Source organism: Ptychodera flava, chromosome 11 (assembly GCF_041260155.1).
Source record: "Ptychodera flava strain L36383 chromosome 11, AS_Pfla_20210202, whole genome shotgun sequence".
Lineage (NCBI taxonomy): Eukaryota > Metazoa > Hemichordata > Enteropneusta > Ptychoderidae > Ptychodera > Ptychodera flava.
In genome coordinates, this window is record NC_091938.1 from 548,267 (window position 1) to 572,542 (window position 24,276).

The following is a 24,276-nucleotide window of genomic DNA, read 5'->3' on the forward strand; positions in this document are numbered from 1 at the left end:
CGACAGCAATGAAGTGAATATAGGTTTTGTGCGTGTACTTTGGACTGCAATGCTGTTAAATTGGAACTCAGCAAGGTCATACATACCCGCATCCCTTCGAGACATGTGCGTCGTGTGTTTTTCTACTTCTCTTGTTCGCTCATCAAAACAATGATCGACGTAGCATTCAAAATCATCACCATAAAACTTCAAAGCTAATTGCTAACATTCGATAAAAATGAACACACTCTGTTTATGGAGCTCCCTTCAATTCGCAAACTGCTAAAACAGCTAAAAAGCTGTATTAGTCATCGAAGTACAACGAAATAGGATTCGTGGTACTATCTCATGGTTAGGCGTAAAGGAGAAAAGAACATGAAAATGGTATAAGATAAGTAAATAATAATCGCTAACAGTGTCGCAAAAAACTATGATCCACAACCGTTGCCTAGTTGCCGATAGAAGACAGCATTCATACAAAATACGTCGACATCGCTATGTAGAACACGACCTTACTGCCTCCTCCTACAAAGTGTACGGGTTAATCGAAAAGCAAACACTTCAATATTACCTATGTCGTTCTAATTTTTTCTTGACAGGATATTAAGAGACGAACAGATCACAGCAACTTTGAACTGTTTGTGTCCGTGTGCTTCAAATGGATCAACTTGAGAGTTTAACTTCCTAGGAGGTGTTTTGCTGTGCTGTGCTGAGATAGTAGTTTTTATAGTATTTTTAAAACCTTCTGTTACACTCATTATCGTTTTCTCAGAAGCTATGGGTTTCATTTCAATTGTAAATCTCAAATATAATTTTTTTTCTGTCGTGACGTTTTGACGTAATGGATGTTTGAAAGTATGAAGATTAGAATATTATAACCACATGGCGGGCTGTTATCTTTCATGAAAAATTATTTGCAAAGGTCGTTACGAGTTCACTTTCTTAAATCCCTTTTGATGTAATTCATTTTTTCCCAATGTTTTTCCTTCAGTATTGAAATAAATAGGATAAAAATACTCATAGTATGGTAGAGACTGTACATTTTCTAACACACTTTTAATTTGTTGATTTTTGAGTATATTAGTCAGTCTTGTGTTTCCCTGTGTTGAATTAGTTACTATAGAGGTTTCACAATGTTTTTGTAACTTTCTGTTGGACCCTTTATTGTTTTTTTTAGGAGCTATTTGTTTCATTTAATTTGTAAGTCTCAAATATAATTTTATATCCGTCGTGACATTTTGACGTAATGGATGTTTTGAAGTATAAAGATTAAATATTAAACTATAATCACCACATTGCGTGTTGTTATTTTTCATGAAAAAAGTATTTGCAAAGGTCGTTACGAGTTCACGTTGTTAAATCCCTTTTGATATAATTCATGTTTTTTGTCAATGTTTTTCCTTCAATATTGATATAAATAGGAATATAAATTCTAATAGTATGGTATAGTGCTGTAAGCATTGTTTAACATATAATTATGTGGACTGTACTTTCAATTTGTTGTTTTTAGAATATATTGATCAGTCTTGTTTTTGCTGTGCTGAGTTAGTTACTGTGTATGTTCTACAATGTTTTCTATAACTTTCTATTGAACCTTTAATCGTTTTTTTCAGAAGCTATGCGTTTCGTTGTTTTAATTGCAATTCTCAAATAGATTTTTATTTCCATCTTGACATTTTGACATAATAGATGTTTGAAAGTATAAAGATTAAAATATTGTCGTAGAACTCCCTGTGTTGTAATGTTGATCCTGCGTTGGTGTCGTGCGCATCGTTCGTTCGCAACCCTGTATGTTTTAGTGAAAAACGGACGCCATCTTCTCTACCCTGGAGAATTGAAACTGTCTGGCATCACTTGCAATAGGCTCTGGGGACCCCGGATCCACGACGATTCCGAAGAGCCTTGGTTTTTATCGTCTCCCATGATTTATTTTGATGCCGGTTGGTTGAATAGCAAACACCTTTTTGTCATCTGTGTGTCGAACCATACCCATCGTTCGATTGCATCGAACAACATGGTGAAATTACTACAGGACTTGTAACCAGAGGTCACATTACCAACATAAGTCTAGCCAAGTTTAGAAATCCATGTCAATGGGATATTATCAGGTGAAACTTGACGAGAATAGTCGTCAGAAGTCCGCAGTAGTCTCTGTCCTGGGTAGATTGTTGGAATTTACTTGTCTTCCGATGGGACTCTGTATTATAGTCCTGTTACTTTTGAGGGCTTAATGGAAAGCGTTTTTAGAGGTTTGCAGTCGGACATATTGTTGTTATATTTAGACGAAATAATTGTCTCGAGGAAGAGCTCGAAAGGTTACAGGCTTGCTTTGATAGATTGAGCGAGGCAAACCTGAAGTTTAAACAAGCAAATGTCATTTGTTTGCGGAGGAGGTTGAATTTTCTATGTCACAAGGTTTCCTGTCACGGTGTGTACACAGATCTAAATACAGTTTCAGCATTCGAGATTGGCCTCTCAAAAATTTATTGACTGAAGTTCGTAGCTTCTACTGACTAGTATCTTATAATCGTAGATTTATCAAAGGTTTTGCTTAAATAGCTAAGCCATTAACTGATGTAACTAAGGAGAATGCTTTATTTCAGTGGACCGATACGTGTAAATGGGGCCTTCGACAGTTACTAGCTACAGCCCCCATGTTAGTCTTCAGGTGCCGCCAACGTGCAAAAAGGTGTTCGTGTGAAGTTTTTCAGCGGGCGGGCAAGTTGCAAAACTAATCAGCGGGCGGGGAAAAATATCGATATTTACTATAGGCGGGGAAGAAATTTCATTGTTTTCAGTGGGCAGGGAGAAAATTTTTGATAGTAAGCACCGGAAAATGCAGAAAATACGTTGGAGGGAGGGGAAAATGGCGTGGTTGATAGAACTTGAGGGGAGATTAAGCCCAGATTAAGCTCCTAACTTAGAAGGGAGCAGTGTTCAAAGGTATACTGCTAGCTGCTCGCACGGTTTTGCGTTGATCTGGGTTGCCTAGTGGGCAAGTAGTTGGCAATGGGGAATTTCAGTAGTGGGGAGAGGGCAGTGGAGAACTTGAATTGTTGTGGGGAGTGGAGAGTGGGCAGACCATAGATACTGGAGGGCAGTGGGCATCAAAATTCAGTGGGAGGGCATTTTGCCCGTGTATGCCAGTGGGAGGGCAGGTACGAACAGCTCTACTTTCTCCTCCAAATTTTAGGCCAAGGTCAAAAATAAGAAAAATCGGTGTATCAGCCTTCAAAACATGTTTTGTGATGATTTTGAGAAATTCATGAAATTTACCAGTTGGCGGCATCTGAGTCTTCCTATTAGAGAAGGGTGAGCTCATACTCGATTGTGATTTGTCTCTCTCACAGATTGATTGTGTATTGACCAGGTTCAAGTTGATGTTGAATGACCTATTAGTTACGCCAGGTGCTTACAGGAAATAAATTATTTCGTAACAAGATTAGAGCTTCTTGCTGTAGTGCAGTATGTCAAATAGTTCAGACATTATTTGTTGGGTAGAAAATTCACTGTTTGCACAGATTATGCATCACTGGTGTGGTTGACCAATTTATAGAACCCAGAAGGTCAACTAGCCAGATGGTTAGAAACTTTGAGTCAGTTTGATTTTGACATAGTGCATAGACCGGGCAACAAGTACCAGAACGCAGATGAGTTGAGTCGTAGGTTAGTGAACAGTGTACTAGTTACTATGTACGTTTTACAATATTTTCTATAACTTTCTGTTAAACCGTTATTGTTTCTTTCAGAAGCTTTGCGTTTCATTTTAATTTTAAGTCTCGAATAAATTTTATATCCGTCGTGACATTTTGACGTAATGGATGTTTGAAAGTATAAAGATAAAAATATTATATCAACATTGCGGATTGTTATCTTTCATGCAAGATTATTTGCACGTTACTAGTTTATGTTCTTATATCCATTTTTCTTTATTATTCGGGTTTTCTTCATATTTTCCTTCAACAGTGATTTAATAGGATAAAAATACTTTAGTATGGTAAATGCTGTAAGCATTGTTTAACATACGAATAAATTGAGATTAAAATCGTTAAATTTGTGAAGAGAAACATGAACCATGTCTTTTTGTTTGACATAATGCAATACAATGCATGACCTATCACTCGAAATATTGTTTCTCTGACCGGGAGCTGTACGTTGTAAGTTTGACTCTGATGGAGAATGTAATGGATTTCTCAAATAAAGATGGCATTACTGATTTGAGAGACATGATGTCGTATAAACTGACTCTCTGATGGTGACAATCAGGTAAACTGATGCCATATCATATCCCAGAAGACAAGTAACTCTATGATAAATTTTCCTGAGATGCTTTCTATTTCTCAAAGTGTGCACTTTACAACAGGATGACGATTTATCATGCAACTTGAAAAACTTTTGCCTGTACTAGTTCTTTCAACTCTTGTCGTTGGAACGAGCTCAAATACTTTTTTATCAATTGTTCACAACGACCACCAAGGTTTGGTTAGGGTTTGGGATAGGGTTAGGGGCTTACGGTTAGACATAGGATAGAGTGTTTGCAATTTGCCCTAATGATATTGGTCATTGAATCCCGTACGGGAGTCAATGACCAACGTCACATGTAGGAGTCAATGACCAGTAACAGTGGTCGTTGACTCCCTCACTGGTTATTATCTCCTGTGACAAAAATGTTTCGATCCACTTTTTAAAAATATTATAACTTGTTTATTAATTTTATGTTTTATGTTGTAATCATCTTACATTTACATAGTATGCATGCACCAAAAGTAAAAATAAATTGCATGATTTTGACTTTTAAAATCTAATTCATAAATTGTGCCTACAGGTTTTTTGTTATAAAATCAGTATTAATTTATCAATCGTTATGAAACTTTCAGTTACTATTGAATGACACCTGTACTATACTAGTAGACAGCTACATAGGAACATACATAGATAAATACATACATACATAGATACATACATAGATACATACATAGATACATACATACATACATACATACATACATACATACATACATACATACATACATACATACATACATACATACATACATACATACATACATACATACATACATACATACATACATACATACATACATACATACATACATACATACATACATATATACATACATTAATTCCTTAAACACTTGAAAATGCAGAAATTTACTTATGCGAGAAAATAACAGTAAAAAACCATTGTTAGGGATAAAGGTTAGGTTGCTCGCTCAACGTGCAACCTATTGACAACAGAACAACACCTCTATTTTTTCATTGGTTGGTTTTTAGTCAATAAATAAGGAAATTGGATTATCCCAACCAAAGCATAGTAGTAAATTACAGAATTTTATGAAAATAAATGCTAGTGAACGTACATGTTACTTGATACCATCTTATTTACAAACTTGTAGTATTTTATGCAAAATGACACTCATTTCAGATTGAGGACATGTTATTCTATTCATATAAGTTACAGACTGAACAGGTTGCTAGTAAAACAAAATTATCAAAAAGGGTTAGGTGTGATGTACTGTAATTTTCATAATGGTCATTGCCTTCCGTAACGTTAGTCACATTTTGTCACATGACAAACATGCATTCTTAGAAGTGCAACCTATTGACAACAGAACAACACTTCTATCATTACCATTGGAACGCATTTGATCGCCAGTCAATAAATAAGGAAACGGGAGTTTCCCAACCAAAGCATAGTAGCAGCTTACAGAATTTTGTGAAAAATAAATGTCAGTGAAAATTAATGCACGTTACTTTGCACCACGTTATTTAAAACTTGTGATTTATTCAAAATGACAATCATTTCACATTCAAGAAATGTTACTCTATGAATATGATAAGTTACAGATTGAACAGGCTGCTGATAATAAATTGGCCAAAAAGGGTTAGGTTTAATGTACTGTAATTTTCAAATGTCGGCAACATTTGGTCACATGACAAATACGGTTTTCATTGGTCAATCTTAAAAATGCAACCCATTGAGAATAGACACACATCTTTTCTACTAGATACCATTTGGTCTTAAGTACAAAATAAAGAAACGGGAGGTTCCCAACTGAAGTCATATGAAAAGGAAAAAGTGTAGGGGACTTAGGGTTAATTTCCGCGGCCCATTTGCGTTAGGTCTCTGCAGTAACTCGAACTCTAATTCCTATACATTGCAAGTTTCCCGTCTCAAAAATAATTTCTTTTTCAAACCTGTGCGAGTTAAACACTGTAACTTTCATGAAACATGTGCTGGTACATTTCACTTTTTTCAATCGGTATCATATACCCTCCTGACATTTTCCATGTTTTTTTCTGATGGTCCGATCTTTATGATTTGTCAATATGTTATAGAGTAAACTCCAAGCTTTCTGACGATATATGGGTTTAGGAGAAACTCGAAGAGGAAAAAAGGTGATACTGATCCAAATTGAAATTTGGTAACTTGTCAAAAGTCTTGGCGGTTACCCTAATTTTGAAAAACAACTGTGAACATATTACCTTTTTACCCAATGTTTTGACCCAAAAATTATTTTATCTGGGGACCAAAGGTGTTAGCCCAGGAGTAAATTAGACGGAAAAAACCGTTTTTTGTCTCCGAAGCTGAAAATCCCTTATTTAAGTTAGTAAAACCCTGTTCCTAATTATGACCATGTTGGTCATTGGCTCCCGTTCCTCTAGAGTTTCTATGTTAAGTTCCTCAGAGTTGTCCCATATTACTAAATATAGTGTCTTTAGGTATTTTCTATAAACTCATTTAAATCTGGAACGCAAGTTAGGCAAGCATTGCTCATGTTAAAAAGCTCAAACTCGGGCACTACTTTCTTTACAGATTATCTTCGTGGCAAACCAAAGCAGGCCACGTCAAATAACTCATCTCCATAAAGGATCCACCGATATTGAAAAAGGTTCAGACAGAGAGGAACAGTATTTTTTGACACCAACAACTCACTTCACTTTACACATCCGTAGGAGTATAAAACAGTTTTTATCACGTATCATTCACATGTTAATTTCAAATTAATCAAGAATTTCTGCATGTCGGAAAACTCAAACTCAGGAAATACTTTGCTCGCGCACTATGGAAAACCAAGTTACCCTGCATGACAGTTAACTAACTCATCTCCAGAAAGAATCCCGTCGATACTGAAATATGTTCAGACAGGGTGCAACAAAACAAACCTTTTTCTGCTCTTAGGATTGACATTGCGTCACTCAGGGTCATTGAAGTTACTAATGCACTGAAGTGAAAGGGTTTTAGGCTTGCATGGCATTGTTGTTCTGGTCCTGATTAATTTTGGGAGGAGGATGCCCTATAAGTATTATTCCGTATTTTCTATAAACTCATTTAAGAAACATGTGAAAGGATGCCCTATTATTCCGTATTTTCTATAAACTCATTTAAGAAACATGAGAAAGATGCCCTATCATTCCGTATTTTCTATAAACTCATTTAAGAAACATGTGAAAGGATGCCCTATCATTCCGTATTTTCTATAAACTCATTTAAGAAACATGTGAAAGGATGCCCTATCATTTCGTATTTTCTATAAACTCATTTAAGAAACATGTGAAAGGATGCCCTATCATTCCGTATTTTCTATAAACTCATTTAAGAGACATGTGAAAGGATGCTCTATCATTCCGTATTTTCTATAAACTCATTTAAGAAACATGTGAAAGGATGCCCTATTATTCCGTAACTGAATATCCCGTAGAAAGAATGTAACACTTGATTTTTTTTACTAGATTTAATGCTTACCTCCTTGTTGAGACTTTACATCAAAAATTGACCTGCTAGTTGGTTGTATGCACAGTCCCCTGTGATCTATTCCGCTCTGCGTCTATGTGCTATAGACGTGTTTTCTCAGGCATATGTACACATACGTTATGGGGCGCATAGTCCCAGAGCTGAATAGATCACAGGTGGCTGTGGTTGTATGTCAAAACAGGTATACTATATGATTGAATATCAGCTGTGTCTGCAAAGCAAGTTTATCTATTTAAAATTCGAGAGAAAAACCGGGAAACTTCGGCCATTGTTGGAGCTTTTGTCCGCTCCGGTGGACCCTTTTTGAGAGTTGGGCTGCTCAAAGACGCCCTCATACGGCCGATTACTCTCCTCCGCTTCCACGAGAGGGACAGCATTTTCTGACGCGTACTCCTTTTCTCACTTAACACATCCGTACGAGTATAAGCCCGGTTTTATCACGTTTCTTTCACCTGTGAATCTCAAGTTAAACAAGATTTTTTGCATGTCGGAAAACTCAAATTCGGGTAATACTTTCCTTGCGCACTATAGATAACCAAAATACTCTGCATGACATTGTACTTATCTCCACAAAGTTTTCACTGACATTGAATAACGTTTTGGGGGCAAAAACTAATTTCTCGCCAACCTTTCAAATATGAAGCTAAAAGGCAAACATTTCTCAGGTTAGAAAGCACAAACCCTGGCGTGTACTACTTTTCTACGGATTATCTTTGTGGCTAACCAAAGCACTCCGCATGACAGTGAACTAACTCATCTCCGCTATTATGCGCCAGTCAATGTAAACCCCCACCCCCACCCCCCCACCTCGGGCGATACGGGAAAAATGTGGGGGATTAGACCATGTGTGCCATGAAAGTGTGCCCGAGGGGGTGGGGCAATTGCCTCGTTTTGACCCCCTATTCCTTTGACGGACAGGCCAAGAAGATATTCGTAAATAACTACGCATGCGCACGTATGCAGGGCCTGAAAGTTACCCTGATCCGAGGTCCCGGACCAGTGATTTTTTATCCTGAACCAGTACAAATTACCTCTAACCAGTCCGGGTCAGCTCCAAAATTGGAGACTCATTATGATAATGTATTCCGGCATTCAGCCAATCATCGACCAGATTACATCATTAATAAAGTACAGGTCACGCTGGGTCACAAATTACCCACCAAGTGTGATCGGCAGTTTTGGGCCGCTTATTAAGCCCCTGTCTTGTAAATTTCGACGAATTCGACCTGTAGGGGTCCAGACACTTCGCACCAAAACCAGTTCGCCCCACACAACTTCGTCCCAAAACCATTTCGTACCAAAACCACCTCGTCCCAAGTACTACTTCGCCCAACCCACTTCGCCCCAAGTACCACATCGTACTAAAACCACTTCGCCCAAAGTATAGTACCGTCAACTCGTCTGAAACAACGATGTTACGACGTATCACAAGGTTGTTTTACCTGCAACTTGGAAGCATTAATGTGTTAGGACATTTTGGCTATCACGAACCATTTATTGTTGCATGAAACCATAAACGATAGAATAAGAAAATAGAAACACGCAAATGCGTGCTACAACTCAGGTGCCGTGCACGATGTCAATTTCGCGAAATGCGTACACTTTCAAGATTTCAGTCCCAGGATGACAGAAAGGTGGTTATTTTCAGCTTTACCAGTTAGCGATAAGTTTCGGGCAAAGTGGTTTGGGGACATGACTTTTGGGGCGAAGTGGTTTTGGTACGAGGTTGTTTTGGTGCGAAGTGGTTTTGGTGCGAAATGGTATGGGACGAGATGGTATGGTGCGAAGTGGTTTTGGTGCGAAGTGTCTGGGAACCTAAATTCTCGCTGCCATCTCCGATACAAATGGGGTATTCTGAACGATCTGTGTAGGTACACGATTTATATTTCGCAGGACTTCAAGCCAGAGTCTAGGAATCACAGCGATATATGGGGTTTGGTTGTCTTAGCCAGAATAAAACTGGTACGCGATTTTGAAATTGTGTTTTGACAGAGTGGCCACACAACTGTTCGACATCATGACAGAATACGGCGCGGGAGTTCGACACAGTATGGCGTACGTAACGAAGGACGCATGTGGAGGTTGCCAGGAAATACAATTTTTACTGATGGCGCGCTGGCCGCTGATTGGCTAATGAGAGGGGGGAAATATTATGGTATAGCGTCTCCAATTTTGGAGCTGACCCGGACTGCTAAAAGGTCCGCAGACCAGTACAAACGGGAGCCAATTTATTTGCAAGGGAATTTCCAGTGTTTTTCCCAGATTGTGTTTTAGTGTCTTTTGACGAAAAATTAGAAAGTACGACCCCCAAAAATACCGAAGTTACTGAAACCATGGAGGTAGCAGAGACGCACTAAAGCCAGTTACACCATATGGCTCCATGGTTCCACTAAAACCAAGAGCCATTGAGAGACTACGTCTTCTACCTACAAAATTACAATAATATTGGGTCTTTAAGTCAATCAAACATTTAAAATTTAGTCTATATCTTTCATCACAACGTAAACTCTAAAGGAAAATCAGTTACTCTATTACAGCTTGCGATTCATGATATGAGCCAGGCGATGTGCTTCCACTAGCCACGGCACTGCAAAAATCAAATGACGGGCCATGTACTCATTTTACATGTAAAATTTAATGTGGTAAAAACCAGACCATAGCCTCAGCTAAAAATATCAGCAACCCCAAAATTGTGTGAAAATATTATATCTCTGTCTATCAAAGTATTATTTTTCAGTAAAATTCTCTGGAAGGAGTCTGATTAGGGATGGACCATTAGAACTTGGGAGGGGGGTGGTCACAATGAAATTGTGAAAATTTTTTTTTTACTATTGTAAATTTCTGAAATTTTTTTTTTCCAATTGAGATTAGCTGTGCAAATTTTTTTTCAGAGTAAATTTTCAGATTTATAATTTTTTTTAGTTCGTCGCTGTCTGAAGATAAAGAGGGCAAAGATGTGGTGCCAAGCACCACAAGCGGCCACGCAAGCGGTCACGGGGGGGGGGGGGGGGGAGGTCAGGAGAGGGGTGTCCCCCTGCTGGTGTTGGAGCTTTTGAAGAATAGAGATTAAAATGGTGTTATTTGGTGGCACTTGGGAGTATTTTTGCGGGGGTGGTCAGGAGGGGGTGTCCCCCTCCTGCCTTTGGAGCTTTTGAAGAATAGAGATTAAAATGGTGTTATTTGGTGGCACATGGGGAGTATTTTTGGGGGGGTGGTCAGGAGGGGGTGTCCCCCTCCTGCCTTTGGAGCTTTTGAAGAATAGAGATTAAAATGGTGTTATTTGGTGGCACATGGGGAGTATTTTTGCGGGGGGTGGTCAGGAGGGGGTGTCCCCTCCTGCCTTTGGAGCTTTTGAAGAATAGAGATTAAAATGGTGTTATTTGGTGGCACATGGGGAGTATTTTTGCGGGGGGTGGTCAGGAGGGGTGTCCCCCTCTGCCTTTGGAGCTTTTGAAGAATAGAGATTAAAATGTGTTATTTGGTGGCACATGGGGAGTATTTTTGCGGGGGGTGGTCAGGAGGGGGTGTCCCCCTCCTGCCTTTGGAGCTTTTGAAGAATAGAGATTAAAATGGTGTTATTGGTGGCACTTGGGGAGTATTTTTGCGGGGGGTGGTCAGGAGGGGGTGTCCCCCTCCTGCCTTGGAGCTTTTGAAAATAGAGATTAAAATGGTGTTATTTGGTGGCACTTGGGGAGTATTTTGCGGGGGGAGGTCAGGAGGGGGTGTCCCCCTCCTGCCTTTGGAGCTTTTGAAAAATAGAGATTAAAATGGTGTTATTTCGGTGGCACTTGGGGAGTATTTTGGGGGGGGTGGTCAGGAGGGGGTGTCCCCCTCCTGTTTTTGGAGCTTTTGAAAAATAGAGATAAAAATGGTGTTATTTGGTGGCACTTGGGGAGTATTTTTGCGGGGGGTGGTCAGGAGGGGGTGTCCCCCTCCTGCTTTTGGAGCTTTTGAAAAATAGAGATAAAAATGGTGTTATTTGGTGGCACTTTGGGAGCATTTTTTTCGGATTACACATCTTCCTCTGAAACATGGTCTTCTTGCTCCTCAGTAGCTTCCTATAGTTTTGAAAATTGACTATTTTGGTTTCCTGGCTTTCCTTTCTACTGCGTGGTGAAATGCCTACATTCACCCCACCAAACATCATGCATATCTCATGATTTACAATTGATTTTGACAAGCTGAGAAGCTAAAATAAGCTAAATAATATAGTTAAATTTGCATATTTGTGTTTTTAGAGCAATTGTTGCCCTTTTTTGATCAAAACATCTATTTCTCTGTAGCAGCATGCCCAAATTGATTGGATGTGTATAGATGTGTTGAAATTTCAATATTTGTCTTTTTAGGGCAATTTATGCCATTCATGGTAAAAAAATCTGTATTCTCTGGAAGGGCTTGTCCAATTTCTTTGAAATTTGCTACACAAAAACGATTATTCATGCAGATTTATTCAGTATTTGCTATCGAGAAACTTTCAAAGTTCGACCCTTTTGTGTTTTTGTGTTGGGATTTGTTGGATAGATGGCATTCTACGTAGTGTATTGTTGAATGTTAAAACGTGTTGCTGTTGTTTTTTGAGGCTGTTTTTTGAGAAAAAAGAATTGAAAATGCCTTTTTAAAAGCAAAATAATACATAATGACTTGATATGTTGTTTTATCATTATTGACGTGTTTCTACTTGTTCACCCATTCTTGCATTCATCATTGCAATAAAATGCTGTGAAAAAAATGAAACTGATGTGGCCTGCATCTGTTTACCTTGATCTTAAAAGGCAAATACAACTTTCTGTCTTGACAACCATATCATAGTTTCAATGTTTTACCTACTGTACCTGCTTGGTTTGTACGCAGGAAACAAGTAGAAAACAGGCTCTATAATTTCATAATTTTCAAGTGATCAGAATACAAAAGTCCTGAAAAGATAAGATAATCACAACTTCCAGTATAAGGGATACAGTCACTCTAAATGTATAAATTAAAATTAAAAATGTGCTTGGAGGCAGAAATTTGCTTTTTGTCGGTAAAATCTAAAAAAAATTCAAAATTTTAAAGACTTTTGCAGATTTTTTTTTACGCCTTTGTCTTCTTATTTATTTTTTTTTATTTTGCAAACTAGTTTGAAGATTTTTTTTTTCCTAACTTTCTGCTCTGAAAATTTTTTTTTTCTGTTTTTGACCACCCCCCCCTCCCAAGATCTAATGGTCCGTCCCTTACAACTTTCCGATCGTCCGTTGCAAGCAAGCTTCATGCTTCTGAATTCAGAAGGTCAATATGCTGAATTCCTTATATAGTCAAGACCCCCTAGCTCGATTGTAGTTGACCTTAACAAGAACCGCCTAGCTTGTCAAAACAGCGTTATGGCAATTTGCTATTGCTATCAAAGGAAAAAGAAGTTCCTCTCAGGTATTTGGTGTTTTCAACCTATTTTTTACAATTTAAATGGAAAAGAATCAACTGCTGGGCACTTATAAAAATGAAGTGAACTTTATAGCAATAGCAAAAAAAAAAACCATGTCAAGTGTGTGTACAAGAACTTGAGCAAACTACCAAGTAAATGTTTATGCAGTGTGTCTGTATTACAAAGATTGGCAGTTTATGCTGTATGTAAATCCAAAGCAAATCTGATAGAAATGCATATATAACATGAGTATGAGAAATGAATCATTCTTGTATTGTTATGCAAATTTTTGAGGACCATTGGATTTTACCTTGGGGACCAGTGAAAAAAAAAAACAAAAAACCTCCTGGGACCAGTGGGAAAAAAACCCAGAAATTTTCAGGCCCTGGTAATGGTATGTTGTTGTTCAGAGCGGTAACATGCCGGAAGGTGGCTGTCAAGGCCATGTGGGCCAGTAAGCAGCATTTCGACAGGCTATTGATGAACGCGATGCAGCAATATTCAGAGGTGTGTATGACAGTATATTTTTGATTGATGGCTGAAATATCGATAACCAATAAATGATTTTCATCCGCCATGTATTCTTATTTTTTGAAATTGAACATACCATACGCAAAATTTCCCACATTTTCCACGTGTGCGTGACACTAAAAAGACCTCCGGGTCAACTCTATTTTTGATAAAACTTAAAGGGACAAAGTCAGCCATTTTTCGTGAATTTTGTTTGATGCAAGATACTACTTATTTTGTTTGACATGTCGAAAGATACTGAGTGAATGAGTGACCATACATATATTTGACCCCGGTTTTATACAAATTAAATAAAACAATCACGAAAAGGAATTAATGGTCATGACTATGAATTCATTTTTGTGATGGTTTGCATGTATCGTGTCTAAAACTGGGGTCGAATATAAGCATGGTCAGCCATTCATTCGGTATCTTTCGACATGTCTAACAATATAAGTAGTATCTCACATCAAACAACATTCATGAAAAATGGCCGACTTGTCCCTTTAAATTGCTCGTGTATTTGGAAAACATGTTTGGTCACGACGGGATTCCCTTTTATGTCCGCTAAATGTATTATCAACTTTATTCATGATGACCCATATAGCTAGGGAAACAGTTCTGTTTCATGCATCAGTGTGATCATTCTGATCATCTGTTCTGTTGAGTTTTACACAGTATCTTTCTGCCGTGTTTTGTGATGAATAAACACGGACCATTGTGAATTTTCATTCCTTTGCTTGTTTTAAATCAGTGCATGACTGAAGTAGAATGTGTCATTGTGCTTGTAATATGACAGCGAGAAGACAAAAGGCTGCACTTGTGAGATTGAACATCATGTATCTTGTTCATCTGCTTCAATAAGTTTATTGAGGCGACATGTCTTGTGTGATACATCTGGTGTTTTGATCCAATTAAATCATTTGTTCTAGCCTGAAATATGTTTATGCCTGAGAACATACAAGCAAACTAGACTGAAAAATATTGTAAATTCTTGCTCCAAAATAGGTGAATTACGTGACAGTGACACCTCAACACTTTTATCTGGTCACAGTATAAGTGGCTGAAAAACAAATGCGAAAAGTATGTTATTTTCCTGGATCTATTTGTGTTGATTGTGATAGACATTTGTGAACAGCATAAATGTCACAAAACCCTGTTTTAAATGATAAGATTGTTCTAAACTGATCATGAACTTTTTATATTGATGCAGGTTGTTACGACATGAAAATTCCAAAGAGTGATTGTGTGTAGGAATTTACAAATTCCCCACCCCCATATGTGGGGGATTTACTTGGTTTAGGTGGGGATTTTCCAGATTGTCTTGCCCCAGGGGGTGGGGCATTTGGCAGATTTCACAGCACTAATTTCAAATCCCCACTAAACCCCGAGGTGGGGTGGGTGGGGTTTACATTGACTGGCGCATTAAGCATCCACGATATTGAAAACAGTTCAGACAGGGCGCCTAAACAAAGCAACGAAACAAAACAAACTTCTGCACTTGGGATCGACATGGCGCCTTTCAGGGTCATTAACCTTACAAATACACGGGAGTAAAAGGGCTTTAGGCAGCGAGACTTTGCTATTTTGGTCCTGATTAATTTGGGGAAGATGCCCCATTATTTCGTAACTAAAAGTCTTCCAGAAAGACTGTAACACTAACATTTTTGACTGGATTAAAGCTACCTACCTATGGAGACTTTTTATCCAAACATTGACCTGGTAGATAGCTGTATGTTGAAACAAGGTCGATTATATGCTTCAATATGAGCTAGATTTGCAAAGCAAGTTTATATATTTGAAATGCGGCGTAAAAACAGGAAAATTCGGCCATTGTTGGAGCTATTGTCCGGTCCGACGGACCCTTTTTGATTGGGCTGGCCAGAAACGCCCTCATACGGCCGAGTTTTCGCCTCTCCTTCCTTGAGAGGGACAGCATTTTCTGAAGCGAAGGAATGGACCATTTGATATCCTGGGGGTCTGGAAGATTTAAAAAAAATATATTCCCAGCGAATGTCAACGAAAAAACATTCAGCCAGAGGGGTTAGCAAAAAAGAGATGCTCGCTAAGGTGAAAGAAAAAAAATCAAAAGTTACTTTCTGGAACACATATTTTTTATTTTCAGGGAGCCCCAGCGCATTGAAGACTGTGTCAGATACACAATGTTTCTTTGGCCAAATACATTTTGGGAGTTATGTCTCTGACACAGTTGCACTGATATGTTATAATTAGATTTTAATGTCTTCCTAACATAGCTCGATTCAAAGGGTGTAATTGTGGTCAGTACACGTAGTAGCTTTTGGCTTTTTAAACTTCTTGTTCTGTTAATTAGCTTATTTTCTTTCCGCTAGATTTTGATATCACAATGTAATTTTGGATGTAAACATAAGATAATAAAAGCATATTACATCTGTGATTGTTCACGACTGAACTGTGGTCCTTTACATTATGAATTATGAGTGAATACAAAAGAATGAAGGCTTCAGACATCGTTTCTACAGTTGTTAGAGATAAACGATATAGTGAGTCGATCAATGCGGTTTCATGTGCTAACGGGAAACATAGCGAGACACCGGTGAATATATAGTGCGTTGACCCTGGTCATGTGATCTTTAGACTGATGAAGGATCCCATTTTGGCTCCGAAACATCATTAAGAAAATCACTCAATCATAAAACCGGTTTTACGACCAGGGTCAACGAAACTTTACATATGAATTTTACAGGTGTGCAGCTTATTAGCATTTTTAGGCGAGTTTCAAATTTATGGTCCCTCTAATGAATGCTAAACTTTATTTCTTTGGGTGATAGGTTTACCCTGTACTTATGGATGACCTTTCCACGAATGTTTGTACCTTATTGAAAGGTCTTGCTCTACTACCAAACGCATTTTTGTTAACATAATGCCTCTTGTATAGAATGCACTGTTAAAAGGATATTTGTTGCTCCTGAAAGACCTCGACAATACTGTTCAAAGTAGATTATGATCAATGTATTATTGGTAGCCAGATAAAACAGAGAGGTTGTTTCAGGCAGACAACACTCCTCGCATGTGATGATTGTCAGCAGACCTTGGCTGTTAGCTTTAGCTGGCCCAGGCCATTGTTTTACTGCAGCCAGTGTGCACCAATGGAATTAATTATTCCGGTTCTATTTCATATTCTTAAGCACATGGGTTCTGACGGCAACTTGCTTATAAAAGTCATAAATTAGGCATCTCCATGGGCCCGATCGTTACAACTAAACATCGTGATTTGTTACGTTCGATATTGTGATTTTGTGCTATTACCATTCACATCGTTGGGGGCGCCCCGTCCTGCAGAGTCTCACATTGAACTCTCTGCGGGACGTTCCCTCAGAGTCCCATATTTTTCACAGTGCGGGATGTCCCTCAGAGTGCCGTATATTGCAGTTTGCATGTCCTGCACTTGGTCCCCCACTTGTCAGTTTTTGATACTCCGAAATATGTGCCTCCTATCGACAAAGTACTTTGTTTTGGCTTTATATATATTGTGAAATCTGATTCAGACTGTAACTCCAATGTACATAATAATAAATCGGAGCATCTCAGTTACACACACACAGATGCTGTTATGAAACTACATCATAGGTGTTTTCCTATACATATTCTAAAGCTCCCCTTATAAAAGAGTTCCTCAAATCAAATTTATCCATCTTCCATGTGCGTTTTTGTCACAAAATTGAGGAATTTAGTCTAAACTATTTGCAAGCTAAACTCCTTCCTTTCACTATGACAAGAAAATATTGGATATTGTGTTCAGAACAATTTTAACCAATTGAAATCTTTGAAATTAAAATAACTATTATGGCAGGGAATTTTCACACTTCAACACTGTATATAGTACTTTGCCATGAGATATTGCTACTTAAATCAACCCAACTGCAAAAAAGAAATCTTTCAAATTTCTGCAATGATGAAAGCATCCACTACAGTTGATTTCTTTAATTCTTTGTGCAGATCATCTCTTGGTGGTAACTGCAACAATGCAGAGGCCGTTTTCAAACTCAACAAACGACTGCTTTGTTGGTTTCCAGTACTAATAGCACTTGGTATTGCATCATCTTGAGACCAGTCTAAAACAGCACGATGGAACTCTGGTCTGAAATCTAATTTTATGTCTGATGATAACTGAAAACAAAAATGAAAATATCACATCAACTCAATGATTGTACAGTGGTCTTTTGACTGATGTATGCTGAGGGCTATCTCTTATCTTACACTTATCTCTTAAAGAAATCTTGGCTACTGTCTCGAAAGTGTGATCTCTTGAATAGCATATACCATTTGTCTCAAAAGTCATAATCTATGAAAGATATTTTACTACATTGATCAGGCATCGTCCCTCTGGATTGTACAGTGAATCAGCTAAGGGACTCAGTACAACCAAATCAGATCATACATCTTCCTTAAAAGTGAAAATAAATTTAATATTCAAAGCTCAGTTTTCACTGCCTCGAAGGTTACGCCTTCAAATGTATGAAGATTTGCTAAGAATGCTGCAGTGAGCAAAAGCCCATGCACGTATTGATCAGGTCAACATCAAAAATTTTGCAAAATGGTTACAGATTATGAACATTTGTGAGGCTGTGTCACAAAATGCAATAATTATTTCATTGTTCAGAGAATTCCATAATTTTCACAAATATGTAGATTATGCCACAACATCTCCACCACCGATCCTTGGAGGGACTATGATTATTAAGTATATATGCAAAACACTTGAAATATGATTATGCCAACACAGAAATATGAAGAAATGGACCAATCACAAACAACCTTGTGAGATATCAGCAAGCTGCCCCTACTTTTGTCAAGCCATATTAATTGAAAACTTTTTGCATCATGCACTTGATGTTTGTGATATACCTTGGAAGAGAAAGTCTGTTAATATTTCACTAAAATTGCTGTTGAAATGTTTCAGTATATTTGCATTCAATTCATGGTAAAAGTAAAAGTAAAAAAATTCTTTATTGCATGTAGATTTGAATGTAATACCTACCTTAGCTTTGATTTTTGTGAGATGAGGGTTTTGATAGCCCATCATTTTTCTGAGTGAAGGCAGTACAAATAAATTACAACAGACTACACAAGACACTGGGTTACCTGTAAATAAACAACATTTCATGAACTGCCTTGGGAATAATATATACCTCTTTGATCGAAATGTCTGGAGAATATGAAATATCATTACAGTGGAGGAAATATAAACCATATACTACCGGTATATGTATCAATGCTTGAGTTTTGCTACAATCAACAGACACAATGTTACAAAGATGTGTTGAGATTGATTGAAAACTTAGGTTATATTTTGTATATAATTACCAATATAATGGCTACATATTATGCTTTGACATCTGTCAGTCAACACAATGCAATAAAACTGTATGCTTCACTGTAATAGACACTACATACAATAATTCTTCAAAAAAAATGTCATACGATGTAAAATTAATTAATATATCTAGAAATGTATGTGATTTGGATTATAGACCAGTAGAATTGTTAATTATGAAGTCTACTATATATAATACACAATTTATCAATAGCTGCTATTGCCATATATAAATATGGCATGGGAGGACACCAACAATGTTGACTTTTAATTTTCCTGATATTTCAAGTGTTTGACAAATATATTTCAAAAATACAAAACAAAATATTTTCTCACCAGGGAGAGCAAAGAAAAGTTTCTTTTTATTCTTGAAGTCCAGTGTCGCAAATGTTGTTGGTTTTCTGAAAAAGTACAACAATTGACAGTAAGCCATGGAGATGGTAGGTTAGGTTTATGTGACACTGTGAATACAATGACTCTCTCAAGTCAAACTGTGAGTCTTACATGAACTCCACTTTAATGGACCAGTAATTCTAACTTTGGACAAGTTTTTCATTCAAAAATTTCTAGTTTTTTCTTGTACATTCATTGTGGGATTTTGCTCAGTGAAGATACAAGGCCAGTCATGGGCCAGTCTACCTATACAAGACAGCTATACAAGACAGCTCATTTTACTGGTGCTGGCTGAACTATTCACAGAAAACTGGAGGAAGATGAAAGTGATGAATCTGAGACCAGATGCTTACTGCTGTGTTTCATCGGATGCGGAAATTTGACTAACATAGTATTCAATCAAATTAATCGATTATATACATTACATACAGCATGGTTGGCTGGCGTAATGTGGTGAATGTAATCTTGAGCATGTTGAGTGTAATCGGCTATGGTGGTAGCGATTGGAAGGCACAGCGCCACCAGTGCCAGAAATGGGAACAGTGAGAATCGTACGCATGAAGCAAAATAGACAAATAGAATTACTTTTGACCGCAGATATAAACTTCTGAACAGTAAGCGTTAAATTTAATGCGCATGCACCTGATTGTTGCCAATTTTTTTCCCTTACCACCACTGGTGGCGCTGTGCATTCCAATCACTACAGATACCACCACGCCGTACCCGATTACACTGAGGATTTACAGCACATTGCGCCAACCGACCGTGATATACAGCTCACAAATAGCAGGTACTGGCTGAAGGTTAAACCCTTACCATGATAAGTGTATCAATATATTTATCTTTCCTGCATTTCACTGATTTTTTTGTTTCCTTACGTAATTGCTCGGTTTTGGGTGACCAGGCCACATGGAGCCGCAAGGGTTCCGTGGACACCAAATGTTGATTCTTGTGTTGATGGGTGCACATGCATGCAGCAATGTAATTACTGTGCATTTTGTGTATCAATAAAGTTTCAATTCCTGTCTGGACAAGAATTCATTTTTCACTTGTTTTTTGTAAATTGTATACAATTGTGAGCCAGGCTGGACATGCATACTGTGTGATTCAGCATCATTTATCTTGTACTTTTTATAAAACAATATGCCATTTCAAACAAAAATATTTAAACAGCGACCTAGCGGCCGATATAGCTCCGCTGTGTTTATGTAGAGAATAACTATTTTTGACACATGTTGATGAATAAGGTGGAAATCTTGATAGCTCAATGCAGTGGCCAGAAAAAAGTGGCTAAAATAAGCTGCAAAAATACACAATCGAAGATTTCATCATACTTTGAATATATCACATTGGATCATTCCTAAAAACATGTCAACCAAAGCTATCTGATGAGTAGTTTTTTGGAGAATAAAATTTTCTGACCAAAAATGGCAACAATTGCCCAAAAAAATAAAATTTGCAGATTTCATCATAATTTCAAATGATCAAATTTAGTTCATCTATAGAAATCTGTATACCTAATTTCAAAGCTGTTAGACCAGTACTTTTTGAGAAACACATTTTTCAACCAAAAATGGAAAAAATTGACCCAAAAATTCAACATTACAGATTTCATCATGATTTCAATAAATATTATTTAGTTCATCTATAGAAACCTATATACCAAATTTCAAAGCTATCAGATGAGACAAGAGTAGTTTTGGAAATACACATTTTTTGACCAAAAATGGCAAAAATTGCCCCAAAATTACAAAATTGCAGATTTTATCATAATTTCAATAAATATCATTAAGGTGACCTGTAGGAACCTGTATACCAAATTGCAAAGCTATCAGATGAGTAGTTTTGGAAATACACATTTTTTGACCAAAAGTGGCAAAAATTGCCCCAAAAATACAAAATTGCAGATTTCATCAGAAATTCAATATATATTACTTAGTTCATCTGTAGGAACCTGTATACCAAGTTTCAAAGCTATCAGATGAGTAGTTTTGAAAATACACATTTTTTGACCAAAAATAGCAAAAATTGCCCCAAAATATACAAAATTACAGATTTCATCAGAAATTCGATATATATACTTAGTTAATCTATAGAAACCTGCATACCAAATTTCAAAACTATTCAGACCAGTACTTTTAGAGGAATACATTTTTTGACCAAAAATGGCAAAAATTGCCTTAAAAATGCAAATTTGCATATTTCTGCACAATTTGAACAAATCTGAAATAGATCATCCCTAGGGACATATGTACCAAATATCAAAGCTATTTGACTGGTAGTTTTGAAGAAGAAGATTTTTAAAGATTTTTTTACCAAAAATGACAAAAATTGCCTTAAAAATACAAATATGCAAATTTCACCACGATTTGAACAAATCTGACTGAAGTCACCCTAAGTAAACTGCATATCAAATTTCAAAGCAATCAGACAAGCAGTTTCAGAGAAGAAGATTTTTTTACCAAAAACACCAAAAAATGCCCCAAAAATAGAAATATGCAAATTTCACCACGATTTGAACAAACTGAAGTGAGGTCACCCAAAGTGAGCTGCATATAAAATTTCAAAGCAATCAGACAAGCGGTTTCAGAGAAGAAGATTTTTTTGCCAAAAACACCAAAAATGCCCCAAAAATAGGAATATGCAAATTTCACCACGATTTGAACAAACTTAAGTGAGGTCACCCCAAGTGAACTGCATATAAAATTTCAAAGCAATTGGACTTGCGGTTTCAGAGGAAAAGGCAATTGTTGACGGACGACGACGACGACGACGGAAAATCAACCTATTTGATAAGCTCCGCGTCGCTGACAGCGGAGCTAAAAAAATAGTCAAAAGTTAGCATTACTGGGGCTTTAATGTCAGCAAAGCTACATATAAAATAGTTGACAAAAATATGTTAATGATGATCACTGAAACTCTTATGTATATTAAGTAAATCAAGAGAAATATCGACACATATATTCCCCTTGTTCTACTGTTTGCAAGATTAAGAAACTGTAAATGATGCTGATAAACTTGTACCTCTGTGTCTGAGTATTAAAAGACAACATTAAGACTGCAGAGAGGCACACTGTAAAAATTTCACATTAATTTTTTTCTATCAGCTGATTGAATTGTACCATATCTAGAAATAGATGGAGTTTTGATGTACATGTAATCTGAGTTTAAGTTTTTGACTCTGACTGATGTTTAACCTGTTCACCCCTAATTCCCAGTAAACCAGCAAACAATCATAATTGATAACAGTGGGTTTGGGCCAGACCATTGTGGTCAAACGGATAAGTGAAGGGAAAAATTAACAAAGATTCTCATAACTGTACTATGTATGAGTACATACCATGATGACTTTACAAAAGAAAATGGAGCAATACTTACCCAGGTTTAAGACAGACTCTACCAAATGTAATCTTTGCTCCAAATTTCACTTGCAGAACATGTTTTAAATAATCTTTTTCACCCATAGACACACCACCAGTTGTTATCACTACATCAGCTTTCTCTAAAGATTCTTTAATTGTCTTTTCCAGAGATTCCAAACTATCAAGAGGAAAATAACATCATATTAAAACCTTGACTCCAATTTCAAGGAAAGTCGCCTAATATTATGAATGAAAACTATAGTGCCGAATATTATCTTGCAATCAGATACCAACAGCAGATAACAGGGCATGCCAGTAACCACACTCACAGCAGTGTTGGTACTCCAGACAATGTTTAAAATAATTGCACAAACTTGCCAAATTGTGGTGATTTACATCAGATTTTGTGAGCAACAAATGTTTTAACTTACAAGATATCTATCAAAAGAGATTGTAAAAAATATGTTTTAGATCAGAGCACATCTTTGCTCGAAAATCATCTCAATGTTTACTTTGTGATATTGGGAAAAATGGTGGAGGGGTGGGTGATATGAGGGGAAAAGGTGGAAGAGTGTGGTTACACAAGGCTGGAGGGTGGATGTATGGGAGATTTGATGGTGAGGGAGAAATGGTGGAGGATTGGATGATATGAAGCAGAAAGCGTGAAGGGTCGGGTGATACGAGGGAGATATGGTGGTAGGGTGGGCTGGGGGATGAAAAATTTCTTGTACTGCGTTGGACAAAAGATGAAGCTGAGCATCCTACTCAGCACAATGGGCACTGAGCATGCTTATACAAGTACACTTTTTCATGTTATATCAGAAATGCTGGGCATGGATATCATATAATAAATTTGTTATTATTCAAAATTACTCATTCCTATAGAGTCAGCATGTGTGTCCAATGCGTTGCATCAGACAATCAACTTCATCTCATGTCTGACACAGCAAAAACGCCTTTAACAAGTCATCGTTGATGACACAGTCCCCACTTGTTAATGGGTATTTAGATTACATGTCCTAAGAGGATAGAGTCCTCTTCATTAATTGAGACATGCCCAAGTTTTGGCTAAGGACACGAAAAAATTGTAACAAAATGGCTGCCATGCAGCCATATTGGATCATATCAAGAAACAAATTGACATACATATGTATGACATAGGTTAATGTCCTTGTACCAACTTTGAATAAATCGGTTAAGATATGCCTTAGAGTATTATGGCCCTTGACAGGAAAAAATCGTAATAAAATGGCCGCAAGGCAGCCATATTGGATCGTATCACATAACAAATTGACATGCATATGTATGACATTAGTCAATCTCCTTGTACCAACTTTGAATAAAATCCGTTGAAACATGTCTGAGTTATTGCTCTGTACATGAAAATATCGTAATAAAATGGCTGCCTAGCGGCCATATTGGATCATATCACATAACAAATTGACGTACATATGTAAGACATAGGTCAATGTCCTTGTACCAACTTTGAATAAAATCGGTT

General features: G+C 37.3%; 2 protein-coding genes across 2 annotated transcripts in view; one reads left to right on the forward strand and one right to left on the reverse strand.

Moving 5' to 3' along the window:
- Positions 1 to 4,118, forward strand: part of LOC139143203 (restin homolog) — a 53,012-nt gene extending 48,894 nt beyond the window's left edge. The window contains exon 12 of the mRNA XM_070713345.1: positions 579 to 4,118. Coding sequence (XP_070569446.1) covers positions 579 to 651 — 73 coding nt within the window. The 3' untranslated portion in view covers positions 652 to 4,118. The remainder of the gene's footprint in view (positions 1 to 578) is intronic.
- Positions 4,119 to 14,486: 10,368 nt separating this feature from the next.
- LOC139143204 (gephyrin-like) overlaps positions 14,487 to 24,276 on the reverse strand; it is a 41,168-nt gene continuing 31,378 nt past the window's right edge. The window contains exons 15-18 of the mRNA XM_070713347.1: positions 22,792 to 22,953; positions 19,357 to 19,421; positions 18,685 to 18,788; positions 14,487 to 17,813 (exon numbers count right to left, since the gene is read on the reverse strand). Coding sequence (XP_070569448.1) covers positions 17,583 to 17,813; positions 18,685 to 18,788; positions 19,357 to 19,421; positions 22,792 to 22,953 — 562 coding nt within the window. The 3' untranslated portion in view covers positions 14,487 to 17,582. The remainder of the gene's footprint in view (positions 17,814 to 18,684; positions 18,789 to 19,356; positions 19,422 to 22,791; positions 22,954 to 24,276) is intronic.